This window comes from Clupea harengus, chromosome 12, assembly GCF_900700415.2.
Source record: "Clupea harengus chromosome 12, Ch_v2.0.2, whole genome shotgun sequence".
NCBI classification, from domain to species: domain Eukaryota; kingdom Metazoa; phylum Chordata; class Actinopteri; order Clupeiformes; family Clupeidae; genus Clupea; species Clupea harengus.
The window spans coordinates 13,241,197-13,269,048 of NC_045163.1; the positions used below are offsets into that span (position 1 = coordinate 13,241,197).

At 42.3% G+C, this 27,852-nt stretch overlaps 2 protein-coding genes across 2 annotated transcripts in view; both read left to right on the forward strand.

The window, feature by feature from the left end:
• The first annotated feature begins 697 nt into the window (after nucleotides 1-697).
• On the forward strand, nucleotides 698-19,738 carry wdr36 (WD repeat domain 36). The gene is made up of 23 exons (XM_012816818.3): nucleotides 698-1,006; nucleotides 1,609-1,636; nucleotides 1,755-1,855; nucleotides 1,995-2,112; nucleotides 2,335-2,467; nucleotides 4,043-4,097; nucleotides 5,978-6,110; nucleotides 6,418-6,593; nucleotides 7,632-7,752; nucleotides 7,866-7,931; nucleotides 8,040-8,123; nucleotides 8,639-8,793; nucleotides 11,384-11,498; nucleotides 11,625-11,790; nucleotides 12,370-12,478; nucleotides 12,616-12,695; nucleotides 15,254-15,361; nucleotides 15,911-16,008; nucleotides 16,385-16,530; nucleotides 17,125-17,241; nucleotides 17,817-17,898; nucleotides 18,301-18,488; nucleotides 19,518-19,738. The coding sequence occupies exons 1-23, from the start codon at nucleotides 851-853 to the stop codon at nucleotides 19,665-19,667; spliced, it is 2,685 nt and encodes an 894-aa protein (XP_012672272.2). The 5' UTR covers nucleotides 698-850; the 3' UTR covers nucleotides 19,668-19,738.
• A 2,700-nt stretch (nucleotides 19,739-22,438) lies between these two features.
• The window catches only part of camk4 (calcium/calmodulin-dependent protein kinase IV), a 30,142-nt gene continuing 24,728 nt past the window's right edge, over nucleotides 22,439-27,852 (forward strand). Inside the window, exons 1-2 of the mRNA XM_012817040.3 lie at nucleotides 22,439-22,610; nucleotides 22,719-22,923. Coding sequence (XP_012672494.1) covers nucleotides 22,823-22,923 — 101 coding nt within the window. The 5' untranslated portion in view covers nucleotides 22,439-22,610; nucleotides 22,719-22,822. The remainder of the gene's footprint in view (nucleotides 22,611-22,718; nucleotides 22,924-27,852) is intronic.

Here is a 27,852-nt window from a genome sequence, read left to right on the forward strand (position 1 = left end):
GATGGCACAGAGGGAGATTACTGCAACAATTCTACAAACGTTTGTGTAGTTTACTGAGTTACTTGCCCGATGGAGACATGAGGGTAAAAACTTTGCCTTTAGGAAGAGCGTGCGCCTACCGAAATTCCATACTGACCCAGCAAGGTCACGCTGTTTTGAACCCACTGCAATATAGTTCAGAAACATGAATATCTCATCTATAAGCTGCAGGGCAGAGTGTTCAAAAACACAAGTTACTATTTAGCCTACTAGCCTACTAGTAGTTATCATCCTCATCATTATTTGTATTATTATTATTGCTGTTGTTGCTGACGGTAAACGGTAAACTTCTCCCTCCAGATAGCGGCAATCAATTTTCGCCCAGTTTCTGCATCGGAGGGAAAAGTAAACTTCACCCCATGTGATGAATACCCAACTCAGTTCAAGAACGGAATACGATGACTTTTACCAAATCCTTGATTTTGTAGACAACTTTGCGACATGTACACAGTGTCGCAAGTGGCAAGGCTATTAATTATGTTATGATTTAATCTATATGTATCTATTGTGTTTTAGTTTTCTAAATTATGGCACAATGTTTTGTTCCAACGTTTGGTTTGTGGAAACCTGTACAAGCTTCGTGGACATAATGGGATGAAATAACAATTGGAAACTAAACTGGAACGATTGCTAAGCGCTGTACCTCCCCGGACAGAATTAAGCGTAACACAAAGATTTGTACACAGCGTTGAACCGTACCAGATCATTTCTAATAGGGGGAAAATGTGATAGTTTCTTTGCGTGCGTTATAAAATAACTAATCCACTAAAGTGTTTTTTTTTCACTGAAGCTCAATCCCAACAAATACAAAATGTCTGTTGGTGGTAAAAAAGCAAGCGTGATATTTTCTGGATTCAGGGCTCTTGGACTATATTCAAACCATCTTCCACACGTGGTACGCTACCACAAGAAACATCGGGAGTTCTACGTTGTTACAGCTGTGGGGAAATGTTTTCACACATACAACGTAAGTGGGAAATAACGTGTATTTCAGCCTTTTCTAGCCCGTGAGAAAAATTATATTTTAATGACAACAGGTCCTCTTAAATGTCCAGCCAACCAGGGAACAGTGAGTTTGCTAGCAACCTGGCTAGGATGAAACATAATGTTACAGCAAGCGCCTTTATCATTGGAAAGTAACGGATGGCAACTGTGAAGGTATTGTGTGGAGAGAACCTCTTAATCACTAAAATAGACTTGAGTTACCCGTCACCTGTAAGAGAGTATGGACAGTGCGAAAAGCTTCTTATGACACCCAAATTACTGCGTGTATAGCGCATGCCAGGAAGCTCGTATTCGGGATTTCTTATGAACAACCTCAGCAAGGTTTAAATACACTAGACTAGTTTAGGATACGAATACCGAGAAAGTCTTTTAACACAAACATACTGATGTTGTTTTGGAAATTGACCATTGTTTGCCGACGATTCTTATGTCAAGATATCAGTCAGATCAAGTGACCAGACTGTAGGCTTCCGCTGTCTTCTACATCAAAAAGCACACAAAGTTAGCCTGACAATAGTTCTATGCCCATAAATGTTGAATCTATCTCTCTCCTTACTCTTTCAGGTGAAGAAACTTGGCATAGTTGCAGTCAGTAAGTACACGCTACTGCCTTGTTACACGTCATTATTGTATTGCATTTCTGAAGCCCAAGGTAATAGGAGCATTCATTTGGGATGGGGTCTAACTTGTGCATGTTTTTTGTTAATCAGGTAATGCCCTCCCAGAAGATATATCTTGTTTGGCTGCTGATCGGATGCTGGTGTATGCTGCACATGGCAAAACAATTGTGGCCTTCGCCAGGAACAAAGAGGTGATTGGTTCTGACCCACGAAGGATTTCAATTTTAATTAATGCTATCTGAAATATCATTGTGGATTAATATTTGACTATCTGAAAGCGCTTTTTAGATTAGTTTCAATTCAGACTCTGTTTGTTGTGGCACTTGACAGGTTGTGCACATATATTCTGGCCATAGAGGAGATGTTCACCTTCTGTTGCCTTTTGGAGACCATCTCATCTCTGTGGATAGGGAAAATATGGTCATCATCTGGGAGGTGGAAGCTGAAGGCAAGTCGCATTATGCACCAAAGCTCACCAAAGAGCCATAAGACGTTCCACAGACACCACAAAATGAACATAGTTCTTAACATTTACCCATGAATGCCAAGGTAGTGGTCATGACTGTTGCTTGGGAACATTTATGTTATCATTTACCTTAATTCAAACAACCCAAACACATTATTAACTGATTTTCATCTCTTTTTTTGAAATTATTATTACTATTAACAGAGGAGTATTTGCAGTTATCGTTCAACAAAGCATCATTTGAAGTGTCTGCTGTGATGCACCCCACTACCTACCTGAATAAAATACTGTTTGGTAGCAGCCAGGGGGGTCTTCAACTCTGGAACATTAAGTCCAAGTAAGTCACACTGTGTTCAGCAGTAAGGGTGTGAGATAGAGGACTGCAGTTTTTCTGAGTTCCAAATCATGGACTGTCTGATATAGTTGATAGAATCTGCAGCGGACAAACTTTGGACAATGGTCCAGAGAGGCGAATCAAAGCTTTCTCTGAGGTTTATTCCAGCGTGTTCCTGCAGGGAGTCAATTCTAGTATCCAACATGGAAGCAAGAAAGAGACTAAAGTACATTGCAGTGTTCTAGTTTAAATACCAGTCAGCCATGGGAGGATACAGTGGGGTGATGGGGCAGCCTTGGGGGTAGTAGGTGTGTTCCAGGTACAGGAAAAAGGGGAACAGTGTGTGTGTGTGTGGGGGGGTATATGCCTACGGAAAAGCTAGATCAGAGGGTTGCCCCAAATGGTAGATACGTGTTGTTTATTCCACACATCTGAAGCAAGAAGGGGATGGCTGTTAAGGTGCAAGGGAGCATTGTTCCTTTATTCTATTATTCTATTCTATTATGCCCTGGTGGTGGCTTGCATAGATATATATAAAGACTAGATGTCTCGTCCGCGTTGCAGGCCAACGGAGTCGAACGTCCGCACATGGCGGCCATCTTGCCCCGGTCAGTTCGCTCACCCATAACATTGTGTTGGTATTGGTATGTACTTTTTAAATAACCATAACTTGCTCAATTTTCAACCGATTTTTAAACGGGTTGGTTTGTTATAAACGTCAGAGATGTAGTTATGACACTGCATACTTATGAATAATTATGTTATTTTCTTAAAAATATCCAAAAAGCATCCCGAATTATAACCACGTTAATAACGTTTGTAAGAAACCAAACCATTTGAAAATCCGTTGAAAATTGAGCAAGTTATGGTTATTTAAAAAGTACATACCAATACCAACACAATGTTATGGGTGAGCGAACTGACCGGGGCAAGATGGCCGCCATGTGCGGACGTTCGACTCCGTTGGACAAGACATCTAGCCTTTATATATATCTATGGTGGCTTGTACTAAAGGTGTGACCAGATGGTCAATACACACACACACGCACACGCACACGCACACACACAGACACACGCACACACACAGACACAGGAGAACAATCTTGCAATACAGAAGTATGAGTATACAACTAAATAGTGGTTTATTTAGTTTCTATCATAGTGCTGGGTTAACAGTGGTACGACAGTGGGCGACAGTGGTACAGGAGGTAGAGAAGTCGTTTAGTAAGCAGAAGGTTGCTAGTTCGATTCCCTGTCGAAGTGTCCTTGAGCAAGGCACTGAACCCCTAATTGCTCCTGATGTGCAGTGTGCCATCAGTGTAAAATGTAAAATGTGTATACATTGTAAGTCGCACATATGTAAGTCGCTTTGGATAAAAGCGTCTGCTAAATGACTAAATGTAAAATGTAAATGTAATGTAAAGCAGAGGCCACAGCAAGTGTTAAGTGGACCATCAGATTTCACTGCTTTAGGTGTTGACGATGGGCTGTTGAAAAAAAAAAAAAAATCATATTTTTTTTTGACATGGCTCCACAATGATGCGTCTCAAGTTTAAATCGGCATCTTTGTTTTTTCAGTAAGCTTCTTTACACATTTCCTGGTTGGACTTCTGCAGTAACAGTCCTTCAGCAGGTGAGTTGAATAGACAACAGAGTCATAATAAGCATAGAATCTTTGAATATTTGTCATATATACGCAACTTTGCAACTAACTGGTCTGTCTAAGGAAGGTGTACTATGTCATCTTTCTTCTTTCATACATGCATTTTTTTTAGCACATCACAGATAAATATTCCCTTTCCATCCATCCATACAGTTTGTTTTGGCTCCATCTTTTATGATATACAGTGCCCTCCACAATTATTGGCACCCCTAGTGAATATGAGCAAAACAGGCTATAACAAAATATGTCTTTGCTGTTTATCCTCTTGGTCTTTCACTCAAAATATTCACAAAAATCTTACCTTTTCATTGAAGTAAAACTATTGAAAGAAAAAAAAACTGTTGACATTAAATAAATATTTTTCCCCAAAACATGTGTGCCACAATTATTGGCACCCCTTAATTTAATGTTTTGTGCAGCCTCCCTTTGCCAAGATAACAGCTCTGAGTCTTCTCCTATAATGCGTGATGAGGTTGGTGAACGCATGGCACGGGATCTGAGACCATTCCTACATGCAGTATCTCTCCAGATCCTTCAGATTCTGAGGTCAATGTTTGTAGACTCGGCTTCAGCTCATCCCACAGATTTTCTATGGGGTTTAGGTCGAGGGACTCTGATGGCCATGGCAAAACCTTTATTCTGCTGTCGGTGAACCATTTTGTGTTGATTTTGAGGTGTGCTTCGGATCATTGACCTGCTGGAAGGTCCAACCACAGCCGATTTTAAGCTTACTGGAGGGGGCTGTTAGGTTTTCATTTATATTTCTGCTGGTATCTAATGTCCATGATACCATGTATCCTAACAAGATGTCCAGAGCCTTTGGAAGAAAAACAGCCCCCGAACATCAAATATCCGCCACCATACTTCACATTGGGTATGGGGGTCTTTTCTGTATGGCTATCTTTCTGTCTACGCCAAACCCACCTTTGATGTTTGTTGCCAAAAAGCTTTATTTTGGTCTCATCTCTGACCATATAACTCGGCCCCATTGAAAGTCTGACTTACATTTGGCAAACCTTAGGCGCTTTAGTTTGTAGTTGATTGACAGCAGAGGCTTTTTTCTGGCAATCCTCCAAAACAACTTGTGGTGATGTAGGTGGGGTCTGATGGTAGTTTTGGAGACTTTCTGACCCCAAGACTCAACTCACCTCTACAATTCTCCAGCTGTGATCCTTGGAGATTCTTTTTCCAGTCGAACCATCCTCCTCACGGTGCGTGGGGTCAATGTACACACACATCCTCTTCCAGGCTGATTCTTAACATTAAACTTCGCTTTAAACTTCTTAATTATTTCCATGATAGTGAAAATTAGTATTTTCAACTCTTTAGAGATTTTCTTGTTTCCATTTCTTGATTTGTGCAGCTCCACAACTTTCCGTCGCACATCGTCACTGTGTTCTTGGGTCTTTCCCATAGTGATGAATGACTAATGGAATTTGGCCTGTGTCGCCTCATATTTGTACACCAGTGGAACAGGAAGTCATCGTTGACCTCTTAAGAGTTCCTTATCAAACAGGTGAACTTAAAAATGTAAAACATGACTGGAAATATACTTCAGTTAGATTTTAATTATAAGATTTTTCTAGGGGTGCCAATAATTGTGGCACACATGTTTTGGGGAAAAATATTTATTTAATGTCAAGTTTTTTTTTTTCTTTCAATAATTTTACTTCAATGAAAAGGTATGATTTTTGTGAATATTTTGAGTGAACGACCAAGAGGATAAACAGCAAAGACATATTTTTTTATAGCCTGTTTTGCTCATATTCACTAAGGGTGCCAATAATTGTGGAGGGCACTGTATACAGTACAGTATATATTTTTACAATGTTCTTATCTGTCTCTGTCAGACCCCTGCTGTAGACGTCGTAGGTGTGGGCCTGGCGTCTGGACAGGTCATCATTCATAACATCAAGTTTGACGAGACGCTGATGAAGTTCCAACAGGACTGGGGACCAATCACGTCCCTAAGCTTCAGGACGGGTACTGGCATGTTCTTTTGTGCTTGGATATTTTTTTTTAACGAAAGAGTAAGATCTTGGTGACTGTCCTTTCGACAGCTGAATAGCTACAAATACTCAGTTGTGCGGTTGCCAGTTCTCCAGCTGACCAGTGTAGAGTGTAGAAGAAATGGTTTTCATTAGTCGTCAGGTATAGATGGTGTGTAAGTACTCTTATTCCTATATTATCCAATTATTGTATAATAAATGTTATAACTTTATTATTGATTGTATCAAATAGTCATTACCTCATACATAAGTCAAATAGGATATATTATGATGTCTGGTAGATGGGCACCCAATTATGGCTGCTGGAAGTCCTGTCGGCCACATTGGATTGTGGGATCTGGAGGAAAAGAAGCTGATTGGTCAGATGAGAGATGTCCACGACACAGCCATTGCCGGTTTGACCTTCCTCCTCAGTGAGCCCCTCCTCATCACCAATGGTGCAGACAACGCTATCAGGGTCGGTGTCTTACATTTGAAGTCTGACAAGTAATGCTTAAAAGTGCAGTCTGCGATTTTGGCGAAAGGTTGGTTGTTGACCTCAAATCTCAACAATCAAATTGCATCCCTCCCTCCTGAGGCAATGTTATGATTGCTGGGAATTGATTATGACTCAATCTGAGCCGCTATGTTAGTTTCCCAGAAGGCCGTACCAACAACAGAGATTTTGGAGCTAGAGGACTGTGAGGAGCATTTGCAACTTGACAAAAAGTCTATTGGATTAGAATCACAAACTGCACCTTTGAAGATTGGGAACATTCTGAATGTTTTTTAGGATAACTAGTTTTTAAATTCAGTTTGGTTCTGTATGGCCATATGAAAAAGAGGTAAAAAAAACACTGGTCATCCCCACTAGTCCGTAGGCCCATAAAAATGTAAGCAGCTTTAACAACGCTACGCTGCCTAATATGTCTTAGAAATATAACAGTTGGCAAGCTAGATGGCTTTGATCAATGGCAACTGTGCTGTAAGGCAAGGCTAGTCAAAGTCAAAGTAGCTTTATTGTCAATTACCAATTACTTTGCATGTCAAGACATACAAAGGAATCGATAGGACGTTTCCCACTCTCCCACGGTGAAACATAAAGTGCACAGGCACAACAGATAAGACAAGACATTTCCTACATATAGATATAAACATACAGATACACGTACAGCAGCATACATTTTCTTTAAAGTGAGGTTATGGTAGTGCAAAAAAGGCAATTTGGTAATGGCAGCAAAAAAACATCCTGTAAGATGTATTTGTTACATTAGCAGTGCAAGTAGAACAGTAAGTGGTTATGGTAAACGTAAGTGATAAAAGTGTAAGAGACAGTTTTGTTGCAGAGTCCTGAGTGATTTTAGGGGTTGGGGGGGGGGGGGGGGGGGATTTCAGCCTCATGTCAGACTGACGGATATGGCTGGGGGAAGTGAGCCTATTGTCTATTAGCTAGGTAGTGTTAATTAGCTACCTCGCTGGAGTTCAGGAGATTAAATGGAACCTGTAATGTTGGCAGGTGTGGATGTTTGATACTCCGGGAGCTGAGGGTCGTCTGCTCCGCTGTCGCCTCGGACACAGCGCCCCGCCAACCAAGATCCTTCACCACGGTCACAATGGCCAAACAATTCTCAGTGCGGGTAGGCTGACTGCTTACTAAAGTCTACTCTTTAGAACTAACAATGTGATTATTCTGTCACCATGCACAGGATAATATTAGTTGCCTGAATGTGTTTATGGTTTCCCCCTCAAGGTCAAGATGGCACACTTCAGTCCTTCTCTATCGTTCATGAGCGTCTCAATAAGAGTTTGGGCCATGGTAAGAATTCTGGACATTGTGCTCTCAGTTGAATATGAAAATGTACACTATATGGATTAGATAGTCCTAATTCTTCAACTGGCACATTTCATTGGTGCGTTTGAACAGGATCTCTCAATAAGAAGAAAGCCAAAAAGAAAGGCTTGAAATATGACACAGCGAAACTACCGGCCATCACAACATTTGCTTCAGGTACAGTATGTTTATCTTTACCATAGTAACATTGTATAACTAAGATGCTAAGATGTATGGTAAGATGCTAAGATGTATGGAGAGCATGGGTATCACAGTGGACTCTACAGGCATCTCAAATGCACAGATGTGTTTTGGTGTAGAGGGGTTCCTCAAGGTCTGTCACAATGTTTTTTTGTTTTGCATTTTTGAGGGGCTTCATATCTGTCCCCATAAGGAAAATGATAGTTATTTCTGATTATCTTTATGAATCCCTCCAAAATGCTCTATGATTAGATTACAGCGAAGATTGTAAATTACCCCCCCCCCCCCCCCCCCCCCAATTTGTAAACCATTCCTGCATGTCTGTAATATTTTGGATTTCTCCATCATATTGACTTATCTTCCACTAGAAGAAAAATAAATACAAACTGAGGTGGGGAAAAAAAAACGTCTTTTTCATTATTTCTTTCTTTCTTTCTTTCTTTCAAAGTCTTGACATATATGCTTATTTGGGTATATAAAATCTATTGCAGAGTGCGCTCGGCAGAGTGACTGGGATGGCATAGTGGCGTGCCACAGTAGCCTCCTCGTTGCCACCACATGGAACTACCAGAAGGGCTCCATGGGAGCATACAAACTGGAGCCGGACCGTTTCAATCACAACCGGGCCCTCAATGTGCACGCCACGGTCAGTACGCCCTCCCTGACTACTTTGGGTCTGTTCTCTGGAACCATTCTGTGCTGCTGCCTGATGACTTTTATTTTACTGGAACAGTGGGCCGACTGCATATACGCTGAAATCCCTACTGAATATTTTATCCAGCTGAGTACTTTATGTAGCCGTGTTCACTGCTTATGACCCAATGAAGAAAAGCAAGCTAAAAAGAAAGAATTAGACAGAGCCTGAAATAAAACAAGGGTAAACCACAGAAGTCTGAGGGCAGTGTCGTATTTTTATCTACTTATGACTGTATTGTTGAATAATGTGTGTATTGCTGGTACTGGAACATGGACATCTCAACAAATAGAGCTAGCAGTTAGACGAGAAGGCTGTCATACGACAGAAGGGCCCTTTTCTGATAAATCATGTGGCAGACATGCCTTTTCTTATAAACCTCGTTGCAAAGATACCTTTTCTTATAAATCACGTGGCAGGCATGCCATCTCTGAAAAACCACATAGCAGACACGCGTAGGCGCTTTTGGGGGCTTCTGAGGGTTTTGGGGCTTCTAAGGGATGGGTATCGTTTGGGTTTTTTCCGATACCGGTGCTAAAACGAAACTTTTAAAACGATACCGGTGCCTAAACGGTGCCTGAACCGATACTTATATAAAAAAGCATAAAACGACGATTGACGACATTAAAGAAAGGCTTTTTTTATTGCTAAGGCAATTTTTTTTTCTTCAAATTGAACAATATATTAACTGTTTAAAGTATACTATAAATAAATACAAAACACTTGGCTTCAAACTACAGCTTCAAACTTTTTAACTTCAAACTATGAACAATATATTAACTGTTAACAACAGTTTACAGTATACTTAAATAAATATAAATAAATACAAAACACACACACTCTGTACACACACTACAGCTTCAAACTTCAGCGATTATTTTGCAGGAATATGAGCATATTTGCCTTCGGAGTCAAAAATGTATTTTTTTGTTTGTATTTATTTCATGAAATTTCACCATTTTCTGATTTGTTTATACCTATCTTTTCTATCTTGTTTATACTTAATCTTGTTTTTTGAACACACTGGGTACGTGAACTTGTACTGCCCCTTTAAGAGACTAAGTTTAGTTTTGCTGGCATCTCCGTTTAGTCTTCAGTCTGCGGTTGCTGATCTGCCTTTGACTCTTGCCTTCTCTCCGCCCTTTACACGCAATTGTTTTGTTGCATTTGCTGCACGTTGCGTTATTTGAATCTTTTTGTGCGAAATACAGCCACACTTTTGATCGTTTATCTTTCGGCATTTTCTCTGTTAAATTGATGGCTAGCTCCGTTTGTGCTTGCTCTGTGAAATGCTGCCTGCTCTTCGCTGTCATAACTGTTGCTATGGAAACACCAATGAGCGTGAGCGACCCAGGCCAAAGTTTACATTGGGAGATGGGGCAGTTTTAAATGTGCCCTACGAAATCTGCCTAGCAACCCGTGACCAAGAAAAAATTATTCATACAGATCGTATTCAGACAGATCTACGCCACTAACGTTACTGCTCGTTAGCTATCGCTAGTTTTCTACTGATTTGGGACCAGCCTCCGTGTTTCATGTTGCAGCATTTTACATACGTTTTGTTCATTTAGCTGCATGATTGGTTGGCTCAGGCACCGAAAGGAAGCACCGAAATCTGCGTTGCGTTTCGGTCGGGTAGGCACCGGTTTTCAGTACCCAACCCTAATGCCAAGGTCATGGCCTCCAGATGGGTGCCTCTGAGGGGTCATGGTGGGGTCACAGACTCCTCTAGACGCTTCGGTAATGCCACAAGACAGGCAGTTTCCAGACACCATACCTGAAAAGGCTGAGACACCTGTTATCACAGGAAACTGTGCAATATGCACGCTGTTAAGATAGATGTACCAATTGTTCTCAATCTCGATGTGGTTAAGTCTGATGAAGTAAACAAGAACAGGGAAGAACAAAGAACAGGGAAGAACAAAGGGGGGCTAGATCTATAAAAAGGGGGCACGGGGACTTGGTCCTCGGGTAATCTACTTGATCACTCTTGCCATTCGCTTAGTCTTTGAGATGCTCCATGGACCAGCTCAGCAGTAGTTGACTTCTCTAAATTAAACCGTTCAGTATATTCATACCTGTTTGCCTTGAGAAGTTTCTTGAGAACTCTTAGAATTTTCCACGACAGCAGCAAAGGCGATCACGACAAAAGGGTTAAGAAGCCAAGTTGGGAAGTTCAGTAAAAGCCAGGCACTTGATGTTTTGTAGTTGATAGCGTGGCAGTTAGCAAGCTATAACAAGCTATAACCTAGCTCCTCAACCCAACACAGCCCCAGGAGGTAAGGGGTGTAGCTATTTCAGTTTTGTGCCCCTAGTTTAGGAGAAATAACCAGTGTAACAACTTACCCAGCTTTTCCCTACATGGTGTCAGGTTACACAGCGCAATACGCCTCTGTGTGACATTTATCAGTTTTATATTGTGGTAGTTTCAGTCATAGTTTTACAATGTCATAGTTCTAGTCTTTCGGTCTCTCTCCCTCTCTCACTGTATTTGTTTCCCAATGTCTCTCTCACTCTTTCTCTCCCCTTTTTCTCTCTGCAGGCTGTAGATATTTCCTCATGTGGGAACTTTGTAGTGGTGGCTGTCTCTACTGGGCACATTGACATGTACAATCTGCAGTCTAGCCTCCACCGAGGTCAATATGGAAAAGACAAAGGTTGGTGTCTAAACAGCCTATCTGGGCCTTAATGCTGCAACTGTGAAACTGACTTGTGAAATTGTGTCCCCGTGCCTGTCCCTATGCCTACCTTGATTTAGATGCAGCTTCCTTTCTGTTCTCTAGCTCACGCCGGCCCGGTGCGTGGTGTGGCTATTGACGGGCTCAACCAACTGACCATCAGTGCTGGAGCTGACCGCCTCCTGAAGATATGGAAGTTCAAGAGCCTGGAACTTCTCCAGACGCAGACACTAGAGGCCTCTCCGGCTGCCACCCTGCTGCACAGGGAGAGGTAATCAGGATGTTTTTTTTTTTTTTTCACATAATCCCCTCAGAGTATTGGTTGCTTTGGTGGTAGAGCACATTTTTGGACTTTAAGGCAGTACTTTAAGTAATTGAAATTAAAACATAAATAAATGAAGCCCTGAAACGGTTCTCTTGTGACTAGAATCAGCTCATTGGACCCTTTCCTGTGTGTTTAAAAAAAACAAATACGGCATTGCTGAGAGTCAAGTTCTTTAGTGTGAAATATTTCTAAATCAAAGGCAGAGTCCCTAATTCTATTCCCATACATTTTTGTGAAATTCAGCAAATAGCTCCTCACGGTCCTCTAGATGTCTATTCTGTGTGTGCACTCAGAACAACTGTACTGTTCATTCACAGTTCTGGCTCTGTGAATGAGAAACACACATAGTGGCTCGGACAGACAGTTCTAATCAAGTTTCTTCAAGAGCAGGGAAGGAAGGGGTGTAGTATGATTGGCTGTTGAGTTCAAACATCAACGACCTTTCGCCAAATACGAATGGCAGACTCTGCCTTTTAGCCCTTGTACTGTCCTGAGTTCTCATGCTAACAATGCTACACTCCCCAGCGGAATGCTGGCCATCGCCTTGGACGACTTCACCGTCAACGTCCTGGACATCGAGACCAGAAGAATCGTCCGCAAGTTCTCAGGCCATCGTGGGCAGATCAATGACATGGTAGCTCCAACTCTGTCTCTTGCACCTTTTCTCGTTTTATATCTCTTATCTTTCTCTTTCTTTCTTTCTTTCTGGCTCAATGAAGTTGTTCTGTTTGGATACTAAGGACTTTCCCCATCTCTTGCCTCTCTTGGCAGACCTATAGCCCTGATGGTCGCTGGTTGATAACATCCTCCATGGACTGCACCATTCGAACCTGGGACCTCCCCTCTGGCTGGTAAGGGCTGTGTGTGTGTGTGTGTGTGTGTGTGTGTGTGTGTGTGTGTGTGTGTGTGTGTGTGTGTGTGTGTGTGTGTGTGTGTGTGTGTGTGTGTGTGTGTGTGTGTGTGTGTGTGTGTGTGTGTGTGTGCGCTTCTCAATGTAGCTAAATGAGTTTTACTGTCAAGATATGATCTACCTCAAGTGTTGCAGTGATAGATAGTGCACTGCTACTAAGACCGCAGGGTGGCAGGTACAAACCCCTCAGAGTATTAGTTGCTTGGGTGGTAGAGCAAATTTAAAGAAGGTGTTGTCGATTTTTAAAATGCTTCTATTCTGGATAAAAAATCTTCTGATTTTCTCCACACAGAGATTATTGAGTTTTCGTTCAAATGTTTTTCACCACAAAAGAGTGTTTGTACAGGTTACGAACAATTTATTTTGGGACTTTGTAAGCCTTATTGATAGGACAGCAGTGTTATGACAGGAGTTGAGCGGAAGAGAGAGGGGCGGAGAAATAACCTCAGGCTGGACTCAAACCTGGGTCCTCGTGGGGCCCTAGAGCCCGTATGTGGTAAGCACACCTGGCCCTACCGCTGCGCCACAGCACGGCCCCTCCAACTTGAAGCATTAGCCGCCTTTCCGCTGCTGGAACCCGTGGGACTTTCAAGTGTCTCGAACGTTTACAGTCTTTTTTATGTCTTTTGGTGTTGCGGTGCGGTGATTAATTAAAGCCTATATTTCAGCTGATGCTTTGATTGTGTTCATTCAGTGACGGTACCTTGATCACTTCATAAGCTATAATTGCTTTTGCTGTATTCATTGCGTAACCTCTGGTAAGAAATGTTCTTGCTGGTTTTAAAAATGGCACTGTTGTCCTCCATTCGCGTTGTGTTTAACCAGTAAGTGTCCACTATCACCGCAAGCCCCACCCAGCAGTTTCAAGGCACTACCTACCCCAGAGTAGGTCCTTAAGTCTCCCCCCAAAACATATACAAAGATGTTGGCGGCCCCAAAACATATACAAAGATGTTGGCGGCCCCAAAACGTATACAAAGATGTTGGCGGCCCCAAAACGGCCTGCGGGTTCCTGCTGTATATGACGTAACATCAAACAGTCATATACAGTATATGTCAGTGTTTGGTGGGTTTGTTTGTGTGTGCATAAGCATTAGATAAAAGGGAGACAGATGTAACGTAACATCATACAGTCATATACAGTATATGTAAGTGTTTGGTGGGTTTCTTTGTGTGTGCATAAGCATTAGATAAAAGGGAGACAGATGTGGTTAGATTAACAAGATTAAATAAAAAAATAAAAAACGCCTATTTTTATCTTCAAGTGAAGAGTATTTTGTATTTCTCTCTTTTTGTGCGGTTTTGTATGTCTCTGTCTGTCTGTCTGTGTCTGTCTGTCTGTCTCTCTCTCTCTCATGCATTCTTTAATGGAAGAGAATCCCTTTCTCTCCTTCTAGCTGTCTCTCACTTCATCCTGCTTCTGCTGCTGTTAACTGTTCTTCTGTCTATTCCTCCAGTCTCTTCCTCTCAGTGAGGATGCGCTTCAAGCCGGGTGAAACAAACCACTTTCATCTCTGTTTCCACTTCTTTCTGCCATTCGCTTGCGAGTCCCTTTGGATTTAAGTGTTTGCCAAATAGATCTTATATTGCTAAAGCATTTAGGGTTTCCAAGTTACTTCACTCCAATTGAATGTAAAAGGAAAGAAGACAGACATTGTCTATAGCATTAGTTCTCCTTCCCCAGTCTGCAGAAGTCTAGACACCATATTGTTTCATAATTATTATTCATAATTACTGAATTATTATACTATCTCTGCTTGCTTTTATTTGGTTCCACAGACAACCTCTCCTACGGCAGGTGTGTTTTCTTGATGAGACGATGAGTCTTTGACCGCGTGGGTTAACCTCGTGTTCCTCACATCCTGCTACTCCTTCCTCGCGCCCGCCCACATGTGTCGCACTTATGAGCGAACTACTGACCAGCAATGCTTTTTTTATCATGTCGTGTGTTTGACCTGGGTTTTTTATCGTGATTGTGTGATTTCTCATCATGGAGAGGTCGGAGGTGCTAATTTCCAGACCATCCCTCCTACAGCGTGATGCCCCTTGCTTTGATGTTATTTTTCACACCTTGTACAAGGTTTTCCTCTAATCTCGATGACCTTTTTTATTTTTTTCTTGAGCAATATCCAGACACGGCAAGAGGAAAGAAATCACTTATGATTAAGGGCTTCATTATCTGGGCTATCAGGGCTTTATGATTAAGGGCTTCTTTATCAGGGCTATCAGGTAGTTCTCTCTCTCTCTCGCTCTCTGGCGGTGGAATCCCCCAGTTGGGCCCTTTGATGAAGTTGTGGTTAAATTAAGTTGTGGTTCAAACTTTTCTCGTATCTTGATGTCTGCAGTTTCTTCTCTCTTGTCTATCGTAGGGTTGTCTCTCACCTTATCTCATTGTATTTCTCTATTTTCCCTCTCTCTCTCTCGCGCGCTCTCTTCCTCTCTCTCGCTCTTCTTTCTCTGTTTGTTTATCTCTCTCTCTCTCTCTCTCTCTCTCTTCAGTTTAGTGGACTGCTTCCTGGTTGATGCGGCCGCAGTCAGCCTCACCATGTCCCCGACTGGAAATTTCCTGGCATCCTCTCACGTCGACAGCCTGGGGATCTTCTTATGGTGAGAACTCGTCAACGCAGGGGACGGGGCAGAGACATTGTAGCGAAGGGAGAGAGCAGCCACCCCACCTGGCCTCGAAACCAGGACTATGACCGCAACGCCAAAGAGCCAGGCTTGTTAGTATGGCTGTCAGAGCACATACTCTTCCGTAGTGACTCAACTCCGTCACAGTCGTATAGAATGCTGAGCTTCCGATTGACCCATCACCTTTCAAACAAACAACTGGAAGTGACGAGGTGGAATTTGAGTAGGCTGAGAGGGTGTAGTGTTTACTACATATGAAAAACACTTCATTAAAAAGCCCTGATTGTTTATTACATAGCAAGAAAAAAATGGTGTAGGAGAAAGTAAGCTGTGTGTTGTTAAAGTCATTAATGATCGTTTTAAGCCTTTATTCAAATATAGCATTCTCAAATTGATTCCCCCAAGTTACCTGTTGCAATGTTAAATTAGAAACTGGTGTAAATAGCAGCTGAACTTCCAAAGACTGGAGCAAAGTGTCTCCACAGAGCTCATATATACATTTTGTGGTGGTTCATTTTGATGCAGGTCAAACAATACCTTGTGCAGTGTGGTGTCACTGCGCCCCCTACCTGCAGACTATGAGCCCATGGTTGTCATGCTGCCTGGAACTTGCCCCAGTCACGGTAGGTCACGAGACACAATTAACAATGTTATGCCTTGTTGTGCAGGTGACTAGTATGGGCCTTACAGGGGCACAGTGAAGTCTGTGAAGACTTCATGTGTGAAAGTGTAATTTCTTTGTGATTTGCCAGGCGTTTTTCAAGTTTGTTAGATAGTGATTAATCAGCAACTGAATTATTTGTTTGTCACCACAAGACTGTGTTTCTTAGAAATGTTGCCATTTTAAGTCAACTTTTTTGCAGACATTCTGAATATTGTATCTATGTTCACCTTTTCTCAATAATGCCGTAAGTAGCTAGCTTCAACGCAGTTATATTGCCAGGGCAGATAACGGGTTGATGTTTGGCATGATGAGGACATCTGTGTTTTGGTCCGTAGACGACGAAGATGAGGAAGAGGAGGAGATGGACAGCTCGGAGTTGGCCGAGTATGTCTCTCCTGCGCAGCTCGACCAGCACCTCATCACCCTCTCCCTGCTGCCCGACTCCCGCTGGAAGAATCTGCTCCATCTCGACATCATCAAGGTCTCTCTGTCTTTCTGTGTGTGTGTGTGTTGTGTGATCACACTTGTTCTGAAAAACACAAGGTGTCAGATGGAGACTCTCTCTCTCTCTCTCTCTCTCTCTCTCTCTCTCTCTCTCTCTCTCTCTCTCCATTTTTCTCTCTCTCTCCATTTTTCTCTCTCTCTCTCTCTCTCTTTTTGTACACAGCCAGTAGTGGCGCCAAGCACAGCTCATCAAACTGAATGTGAACCACCAAGTAGCGACTTCTCAATGAACTGTCAATCAAACCTCACCTCACATCACACAAAACATAGGCCCTAACCCAACACTATCTTAGCATCCTCTCCTGAGTCTGTTAGCTTTACTCCCTGACAATGGATAGCTTCTGGGCAAAACTGAATGTGCTCAAAACTCAGTGAAATGGGCAGACCTACCTGGCGTGTTCTAACCTCTGCTAGTTTGTCTTTATTTCTGTATGTTTACACCAGTTTTTAGAAGCCTCTGTGAAGCGTCTTCACCTCTTTTCATTAAGTGTGTTGAATAATATTCACTGCCAGGTGAATGTGGAGTCGTGTCGCCGAGCTAATGAGCGTGTGGATAATAATACTTTCACAGAAAAGGAACAAGCCCAAGGAGCCTCCCAAGGTGCCCAAGGCGGCGCCTTTCTTCATTCCTACCATCCCTGGCCTAGTGCCCCAGTTTGCTCTCCCCGGGACCCCCCAGGAAGAACAGGTGAGCCCACACACACACACACACACACACACACACACACACACACACACACACACACACACACACACACACACACACACACACACACAAACAAACACCCCCCGATGCTCAGGCATGGGCAGTAGTAATTAGTTCATAGCACCTCAGTTTTAACCCTGTATGTACACTTTGAATGATTTATTATTATTTATTATTATTACTTTTGTTAATTGTAGTACCTGGGCAGTAGTAATTAGTTCATAGCACCACAGTATAAAGGACTAATCGTTCATGCATTTTAACCCTGTGTGTACTTCAGCAGGGTGTGTATACTTTCAATTATTTATTACGTTTTTTTTTTGTTAATTGTAGTAGCTGAAAAGTTTGCAGTGAAATAGCAGTGTGAAGAAATGCCCTCAAATAAACGTGTGCAGTGTTTAGGCACACCGACAGTGTCTGCTTAGAACAGGCGCTCACATTGTGAATTGCAACTGTTAACAGTTGTTTGTTAAAATGGCTTGCGTTGCCATGTTAAAGGTCTCTGGCTTTTAATTAATTTTGTGTGATTTGCTGATAATACGTTGTTCTTTTCACAGTCCAAAGTCTTTAATTTGGGAGTTTTGGCCCAGAAGTCCCCATTCTACGTGCACTTGGAGGAGGCTTTGGTTAGCAACAACTGTAAGTCAAACTCCAAGCCAAGTTACTCCCACTATTCTTATCCTGACTGCTCCATGACTCTTGTATCACTGATTTCTCTCTTAAGTTGTGCTGATGGTAGATTCCTGGCCATAATCATTTTAGGTTGACTACCAGTGTACACAGAGTAAAATGTCATACAATTGCCTTGAGCGCAAGATTAAACCGACAAACTGTCATGGAAAAACACTGACTAGCAAGAAGTCCCATGGTCATTGCCTCTAGCCATATTAATCATTTAAGTAACTAATCTCAGCTACAGCAAATGCTCAGTGGCACAAAGGATCCTCACACTCTGATGTTCCTCCGTCATCCTCATGAAAAAAAGCTGAGAGCCATCACACTGTAATTCATATATTTTTTTTATTTGACTTGGTCTCCCAGACGACGGGCCCCTGCATCTACTGAAGGAGATGGGCCCCTCGGCCATTGACACGGAGCTGCGCAGCCTGGCCCCTGACATGGGCGGCGACGTGGACGCCCTGATGGCCTTCCTCAGGCTGGTCAGCAGCATGCTGGACTCCAGGAAGGACTTTGATCTCGCCCAGGCCTACCTGGCCCTCTTCCTCAAGGTAATGTACTGTAGTAACACAGAACCTCACCAACGAGTACCCGTTTGAGTCAGAGGACTGCTATTATTCAGAGCGAATGGATCTGGAGTAATTATGAGGCAAAGTAACGCAATTTTTTTTATGTATTGCATGTCATTGCATCAGACTAGAAAGCAACGTTTTTAAGTTATTGGTATCTTAAATGTTCATTGACTCTGTCGATCTTTGGTCTTCTATGTTTTGCTCATTTGCTTCTAGAGTGCACTCTTTGGCCTTAAGAGGTTCTTAATTCTTTCTTGTTACTGCTGGGTTGCCTGTAGAAATGACAGTATTTCACCGAATTGCAGCATTTGAAAGATTCGTGACCAAAGAACCACCCCTCAGTTGAGGGGTCCTAAGTGATTGCCCACTGTTAGTTGCACTGCCCCAAAAACCCTGTTGTGACAGCAGTGTACAGCAGGTGGCAGCAGAGACAAGCGTATGGTGGGACTCGAATTGAATTGTGTAACATGAGTGGTTTTGTCCATCACCCACCATTGTGGGAGTTCTGGATTATCTGGAGCCACTTAAATGACCCAAAGTTAAACTGTTTAAAATAGTAATGGCCATTTTCTTCTCACATGTAACACTAACAACAGTTAGTGCAGTTAATATTCAGTGAATTACATATTGATTGATTGATTGGTTGATTGGTGAGTGGTGGTGGTGATTTATTATTTGACTGATTGATTGATTTGGCAGATACTTTGAATGAATGTTAATGTAAAATCCAGTTCAGTGTCTTACACTGTTCTTACAGCGGTACGTGTGTCAGGGTGACTCCTTCGTGTGGTCCTCACTCAGGATTTTTTCCCCTCCAACAAAAATATGAAAACAAAAGCCTGTCAGTCTTACTGACTAACCGGCACTCCCTCCTTGTCTGTGGAGATCAGGTCTTCCACACAGGCGTCAGGCTACCAGTACATGAATGCATTATGACTCATACCTCACAGTTTATTACGGTGGCGGTGGCTCACATTGTGTTTTTGTTTGTTTTGTTGTTTTGTGCAGCTGCACCTCCGCATGCTGTCTGCGGAACCCACGCTGATGCAGGAGGCGGCGAAGGTCTCGCAGAGGCTGGAAGAGACCTGGAGCCACACACAGACTCAGCTCAACCAGAGCCTCTGTCTGCTGCAGTACATGAAGAGTGCCTTACTCTAAACACATGCGCGCACACACACACACACACACACACACACACACACACACACACACACACACACACACACACACACACATATGCAGACAGAGAGACACATACACACACACACACATATGCAGACAGAGAGACACACACACACACACACACACACACATATGCAGACAGAGAGACACACACACACACACACATAAGGAGATACTCACATTCACAAATATGCCCACTCACACACAGGGAGACTCTCAGTCACACGCACACACACACACACACACACACACACACACGAGCACATGCCACCATCACCCCCTGCCCCCTCACATATGCTCCCTGCTACATGCATTTTAACTGCAAGAGGTGCTTGTTTGCAGTCCTCATTTTTGTATCAGAGCATTTTTTTTAGTGTTGTGCCAACTGTGTAATATAAATATTGAATGGTAATTGGCCTGTGTATGATGTCAATTTATTTTTCAAATACTTCTCTGTTTTCCTTTCAACATAGAATTATTTTCCTTAGTATAAATTATGCCATTGGGGGGGGGGGGGCATAATATATGTGCTTTCATCCTGTCTCTGGATAGGCGATATGACAGTTTTGGTCTTTGACATACTGTCATGAAATATGGGTGCCTACTCTCACTATGATAGTCATATCATATCATACCATATGCCAGTATCAAATATTTCAGTCACAGTGTCAGGATGTATAATTGCAATGACGGATATATTTTGTCATGGCGCTCATGATGAGTTCATTCAGTCCTTTGCTGGATTCCCAAATAGCTGGTGTTGCTGATACGAATAATAACCTTTATTTATAGAGCCCTTTTCAAAATCCATGTTACAATGTGCTTCACAGAGGTAGCAAAATACAGTCAAAAGGTTTAAAAACAAAAACAACAGATGAAACAATCAGATATCTTAATTGTTATCAAACTAATACAGTGGTACATCAATACAGAGTTAAAACATTTTCATTTTTTTACTGATGCCTCTAGTTCCACTGTGTGGGCTAAATGCTGAGAGAGCCCAGGCAGCAGACTAGAGACAGAGTCAGAATGCTTGTGCATTGTTTGTGGAGTCCCTGGAGTGGCAAACTAAAAGCTCCTACACTTCTGCTGCACTGTCACTTTAAAACTTGAGTGACCTAAAACCCACTGTAAAAGCCTTGTTGTACAGTGGAAGGTACTTCTCAACATGGTCTCTGTGGTAATGCTGGTTGTGTTTACAACTGAAACACTGTCACAATTGCTAAATGTAAATTTACACTCCAACTTGTGTGCTTACTCCATGCCAATGCATAGATGGTCTTATTTACGTCATACAAGGCAGGCTATGTTTTAATCAAGCAGCACATTGCTTTGACATTGAGCATACCAGCAGGAACCTTACAGATTGCACTACATCTTAAATTTACGGGCCTAACCTATTTGAATGTAGTTCGTTTAGCAATGGCACAGGCCAGCATTGAGGCTGAAAACTTCAAGCTGTGAGCTCTGCCTCAGGAGAGCAGAATTAAACCAGCATGATTCTGGGGCAGGACACACCACGGAACTTGCCAGATGAATCAGTATGGGTTGGAGCAGAATGGGGCCAGCATGTCCCTGACACAGCTGTTCTGCCAAAAAAGCTGGCCGAGTCGCGAGATGAAGCTCGTCTGAGTGCGTGTCTGATTAGGGGAGGAGGGGAAAACAATGACAGTGCCATCTGAATGGATAAGTGTGAGAAGAACATCAAAACCGATGTACTCTGTGTGATCTTTCTGAGGTCTATTGTCAATCCTATGTTTCCTTGATGTAGTGAGGACCCCAGCAAATGTGGATGATCACAAGATCACCACTCGTATATCTAGCACATTCAAAAACTGAATTTTAAACAAGTCATGCCTCACGAGGATGCACCTGACCCGCAAACATAAGGGGTACAATCAAAATGGAGTCCCATACACCTGGAGGTGTGGTGTCCTCACTCCACTGTAAGTTTCACATGAGGAACTGAGAGGTTTGTTCTGTTTCACATTGGCCTGCATTCTGCACAGAGCAGGTAGCCTCTGAGCAGATGGCTTCTCTGTGTGGTGGCTCATACAGCCATGCTTGGCTTGAGTCTTAAAGGACGACCAGCCATGCAGGGCACGGTGGATCCATGCCCATGAGGGCGATTGGCCTTCGTGTTTCTTTCTGTGCCATTATATTTTTAATAATAAAAATATACTTGTTTTCCATAATTCTCTCCATGTTGAAACAATGGAACTATATTCATATGCCATTTTAATATAAAAATGTATAGGACCTATTTGTTTTAAGGTGAGTGGGGGAACCTTGAGCATATTATTTCATTAAGATGAAATATCTTATAAGTTTGTTTCTTTTATTCACTGGTAATTTTCTTAACATATATTTATGTTGAGCATGATCATGAAGGACATTATTATTCTTCATTGGTAGTATAAATAAACTGCATACAGACCCGTTACTTTGTGAGTGATTACCATGTGAAAAAAAGTAAAACATGACTATTCGTCATTGCATCTGCATATTATTTATTCTGTAGTGTATATACATTGCCTAGTTATGTAAAATATATATATATATTTGAGAAAGAGTAGAATAAATCGCCTATTTAAACATTATGAAATACCTCATTTGGACAATCAGTGAAAGGATGTCAAAAGCATTGACAACTCCTCAGAACATGATATTATGTAATTATGTTATTGTGACGTGCGGTGATTCCAGGTAGCCTATAAGTGTCTCCGCGTTACAGAGGCGAAAGTAAGACCCGGTGGAAACCGAGCAGAAACACAGGCGGGCTACCCTACCTCCTCACACCCGTTCGCCTTGCATTTCAGGGAGCGCGATATGGTTAGGGCTCAGAGCTGGCGGCTGACAATTGCACTCAGTTAGGTCTGCCTACTCTGTGCAGCTTTCCAGACAGCCTACCTGTTTTAAGTAGGTTGCATTCTCTGTTTGGACGTAATTTCATGGCGTTGTTTTACGATGTTGTTAGACGGCGATGTCTCTCTCTCTTTCTCTCTTCATTTCTGTCTTACCTTATAGGTGGCTAACTCGTTCTCTACCACATCCCCTGAAACTGAACCAAGCTGTGAATCGCCTCAGGGGAGACGCCAAGAAGGATAATTGTATTGCGTTGGGGACTCACTATGCCCTCGTCTAGACCAGGGGCAACTCCGGAATACTGGATAGATGACTCGAAGAAGGAGACGCTGGCAGACTACTATGAGCTGGAGTCCGAATTGGGACGGTGAGTGCTGTTAACACCGTTCTGTGTAGTGAGGATCAGTTGCCTTACAAGCACCGTTGAAATGTATCGCATTGCTTCCACCGGTCGGGCAGGGCGTTTGAGTGTAGCAGCCCATTCTCACAGAATAATAATGGTTGTTATCAAGCATGTATTGTAATGTATTGCTTTATATTGTGCCTCAACGCTTCTTTTAAGCCACACACACACGCGCGCGCGCACACACACACACACACACACACACACACTGACACGCAAGCAACGTACATACTAATAACATAAAAATTAAGACAGTTGACCTAATAAAGGTAATTGCATGCACAAACACATACATATACACTAAGTATTGTTTGTCCAATTGGTTTGCATTAAGAAGGGTATACCCCCCATACACATATACACACACACACACACACACACACACACACACACACACACACACACACTTTTAGATACATGCAGCGCTGTACATGTTATAGAGATGACATCTGCATTAGCACAAGTAATGTAATGCATGCCTTTGCACTTGTGTGTCTAAAATCTAACACGGAGGACATGTTCCTACTTCCTCTGTCACGCTGCATTGTATTTATCGCCAGTACCAGCTGCCAAGACTGGCAACTCATCTCAATCTGACCTCCCATACTTACTGTCAGAGTCACAGTCCAAGATGAAGTATCTTGTCTTGACTTCCAGTCATCGGTGAATCACTCTGACTAATAGTGGCAGTGTTTATGGTCCTGCCCATCAGTTGTCTCTAGGCAGTGTGTGACTTGACCAAGACTTTCAAATGTTTTCTATGGGCTCAAAGTGCTCCATTGTTTTTTTTTAAATTTTTTATTATTCTGACTGTCAGCAGCCATATAATATCAATATAGGTTGGTAGAGTTGATATGGTTGGAGCCAATGTCAACCTTAAACATATATTATTATTTTCATCACACTACAAGTGTGTGTCTTAAAATTACTTTACTGGGACATGTTTTTAGGAACAATAAAAATTGTCTGTGTTCAGAAGCCTTTCTTCTATGAAAGGACAGGAGTTCAACTGCCTTCTGAGGTCTGTGTTCCCAAATTTTAAAGGTGCAGTATGTAGGATTTAGGGGGATCTATCGGCAGAAATGGAATGTAGTAATCCATACATTTTGTAATTTTATATAATCCATAAATCAATACATTTGTATTAGTTCATAATCACCTGCATCTACGAATCGTGCTTTCATTAGATTAGAGAAGCTTAGGGAGCGGGTCGTCTTTCATGGATCTCACCATGTTGTGCCGCCATGTTTCTAAAGTAGCCCAGAACTGATGATGTGTTCCATTTACCTCTGAAGCTGAAACTCAGAGCTGGGAATGACGTCACACCCGAGTTGACTACGGAAAGCAAATGTTGAAGTCAGAAAACAAATGCAATACCAGTTGATGTTGTTAGCAATTGTTACCAGATGTTAGCAATACCAGTTGATAACAACATATTACGCAGAAGTTTGCACATTCAAACAATGTATCAACATGTCCACAGATAGAAGTTGGACAGTACTGTGTGTACGACTGAGTTAATGAGACAGAAATAAGACAGAAGTGCTAATTAAGTGGATGCATGGGGGCAGCCTTCTTGGATTCGTAAGTCGAGGTTGGTAAGGTTCGTCTGACTTTACGAGTTTGAATTCCAACTTCAGGGGGCGTTCCTGTTGAATTTTCCGATTTAGAACCGGGAAATACCGACTTACAACTGGAACGCACCATGACAACACTGCCTCTAGAGAGGGCCTTTTGCATTTTTACATTGAAGTGGTGACTTTAATTTGGTGGTGCCGGTTGGAAGAAGAGGAAGAAGAAAGAACAGGAATCAGTGGTGGCTGGTGCTGGCTAGCCATTTTGTGTTGTGATAAGTTTGAGAACCCAAATTATGACAAATGGCAGATCATACATATTATTAAGAAAATGCAAGGGAGCGTGATGTTGAAGATGCCAATGTGATGGACAAATGTTTTCAGAGTGATGCTGAATTTTCCAGTTTACTGGACAGGTCATTTAGCCTACCAATCTAACAAAATGTGTTGGCTTTGTTTGATGGCTTTAGCTAGAACATGGCCATGGGAATAGCCACCAACACAAGTAACCTTTCACCCCATGTCAATGTTGAAAAAAAAAATATTGCTACTAGGATTGTACTTTTACATTAATGCGCCAAAACTAGAATTTATCTTTGTTATTTGGACCCAAAACACAACAGCCCACAGCTGAAAATGATTGCCCATAAAAGTGTAAAGTTAAATAAAAAAGCTTTGGAGCTCATGTCAGCCAACAATAACATAGCCAAACTTCACAATTTAAAGTCCATGGAGGCTATGACCTATAGTTTTACAGACTTAAATAACTAAATACAATATCTAAATATCTATCTAAAGTAATCTCATTACTTGACATTTTATGGCTACTATTACTAATGGCTACTCGTAGACGATAACATCAAGTAGCTGCTGGCACAGAATGGACACCATACATTCTCCTACACGCTTGGAAAGGGAGGGGTGGGGGAGGGGTATTCAGTTGGTTTTAGTCTGCAACCTCACCATTTAGATGTAGATGCCACTAAATCCCACACACTGCACCTTTAATATTGAGCAATGGGCACAAGCTTACCTTCTATGCTCTTGGTCATATGTGCACCATGAGGCCCTTTAAGTGTTAGATTGTAGATTGTTTGTGAGAATGCATTTGGTGAGAATGCATTTGGACAGCCTACAAGATCATCCCAGGAGGCTTTGACCATTATATCCATGATACCCAGAATGGAAGTGCTTGTTGACTGAGAATGCCACATCCTCTCTGGTCATATCCGTGCTGGTGTCTTATGTTGCCTGATTAGAAAATGCTTTTCTCCAATTTCAGGCACACTGAGACCAAAAAAAAGTGTGTTGGTTGGTGTGCTTTTGTAAAGCTGCATTTGTGGGGACTAAGTGGGTGCTATAAAACTGTGGGGTTTTGTTTGTTTTGAAGTAACTTAACAGGCAGATATTCACATAGAGTCCCAAATAGTCGTACAGATTGTCTCATCTCAGAATGTTCTTGGCACAGTGAATCTATCCAGTGAGAATGCTGACAGAGAGTTTATCTTCCTCTTGTCTGTATCCTCACAGTTTTTTTCTATGCACTCCAAGGCTAAGCTGATTCAAGGTTAGCTAGCCATCCTAGTCAGTTAACGAAAACACGCAGAGGGGGGTGCATCCCCAATACTGTGCAAAGCTTGCAATATTTTTCAGCCTCTTTTTTTTTCAATCCCAGGCAACTTTCCAACAATGAATCACTTCTTTTGACCTTTCAGTCACAATATGCTGATGTCCCATCTCCATCAAGAGGTATAGATTTTCCACTTTAGACAATGGTGTGTTCATCTGTCAAAGTAATACTCTATCAGTAATGAATAGGTAGGCCGCGGTTGGTGGTTGTTTGAATGCAGCCCTGGGCGGTGCACCCGAGTTGTGTACTCTTCAGACTGGCCTGATGAATTGCCTCCTGCGTCTACTGTTGCAGCCCTTGCTGGAGCCTCTCCAGCTCCGAAACCCCGTAGGCTTGGTTACTGCATCCTGAGTGGGTGGAAAGGACCATCAATCGATCCACTCCTGACAGAGGTTGTGAATTTATTGCTGAGGCCCCCCTCTTTTCTTTCTCACTCTCTCCCCCAAAAAATGATGACCCCTGCATCTCACACTTCTATAACTTACACCTGGGCTTGTCACAGAGGCTTCGCTCTCGCTCACTCCCTCCCAGGTCGACTTTCAAGTCTAGACATAGTGAAATCTGGGTCTGTTAGATACCTACAGGTACGATTTTGATTCATATTTGACAAGAAGGCAGTAGCAGTAGGTGATAGAAGTCTGAGGAAGACTTGTTTTCTAGTGATGTGTGATACACATAATTGTGAGTAATAGTGAATGTTGAGAGGATGCCATAATTGAGGGAGCATTTCATGTCTATGCATTTACCTGAAAGTAACATGACTTGAGATGTGCCTTAATCTCAGCTACAGCTCCTCTGACATACATAAGTGTTCAAACCAGCCATATGATGTTCTCTGAGTTGAACAGTTGTGCAAACCCTTAAATCTGGGCCAGAAAATGAAAATGAAACAGTGCATATAGATTTCGAGAGGATTCAGTGAACAATAGGGTTCTTAGGCAAACAGCTTTGTTAGTTTTGAGTCTTTAATATCAGCCAAATTTGAGCTGTCCTGTTTTTATTTAGAGAAAAGACCTAAATTTAAAAGTTGTAGTTATAGTTATAATTCTGGGTCTCCGGACAAGTTTCTGAGCGCTTCTAAGAGCAGAGGCAGGCCAAGCTCTTGGGTCCTGAAGTCTGAATGCATAATGAAAATGATGCTGAGCTCCTGAGAGAAAGAGTTACAACCCTCTCTCCCTCTTTATTTCCACCTTTCTCTCCTTCTCACTTCATTTTCTCTCTCTCTCTCTCTCTCCCTCTCCTGTCCATCTTTCTCTTTATCCCTCTCACTCTGTTCATTTCTCTCTCTCTCTCCATCTCTCTTGTCTTGTCTCACCATCTCTTTCTCTCTCTCTCCATCCCTCTCTCTCCCCTCTGCTCTGCTGTGATTATGTAATTCTGGGCATGTAGGAGACTGAACCAGGAGCAGCTTGTGTAATGTACAAATGCCTGCGTCCTCTCTTTCTTCCCTCCTTTCGCCTCAAGTGCTGACTGCCAAGGCTGTGGCATTACCGTTGTGTTCCACTGACAACCCTCACTTTGAGTTTGGTTGAAGCAGGCTTCATTATGACATCACACTCAATACAACTCTCATCAGTGTACATATGCTGCCATATGTCTTTGCGTTTTCACACTTACCTTCACATAGGTGCTTGAAAGCATCGCTCTTTTATAGTCTGAGCTTACAGGGGGAAACACACTCAAAGAAAT

Coding starts and splice junctions, on each gene's coding strand:
- wdr36 (XM_012816818.3), top strand. CDS start 851: ATGTCTGTTGGTGGTAAAAAAGCAAGCGTGATATTTTCTGGATTCAGG. Junction 2,113..2,334: donor CTGGGAGGTGGAAGCTGAAG/GCAAGTCGCATT, acceptor TACTATTAACAG/AGGAGTATTTGCAGTTATCG. Junction 17,242..17,816: donor GGACCCCCCAGGAAGAACAG/GTGAGCCCACAC, acceptor TTCTTTTCACAG/TCCAAAGTCTTTAATTTGGG.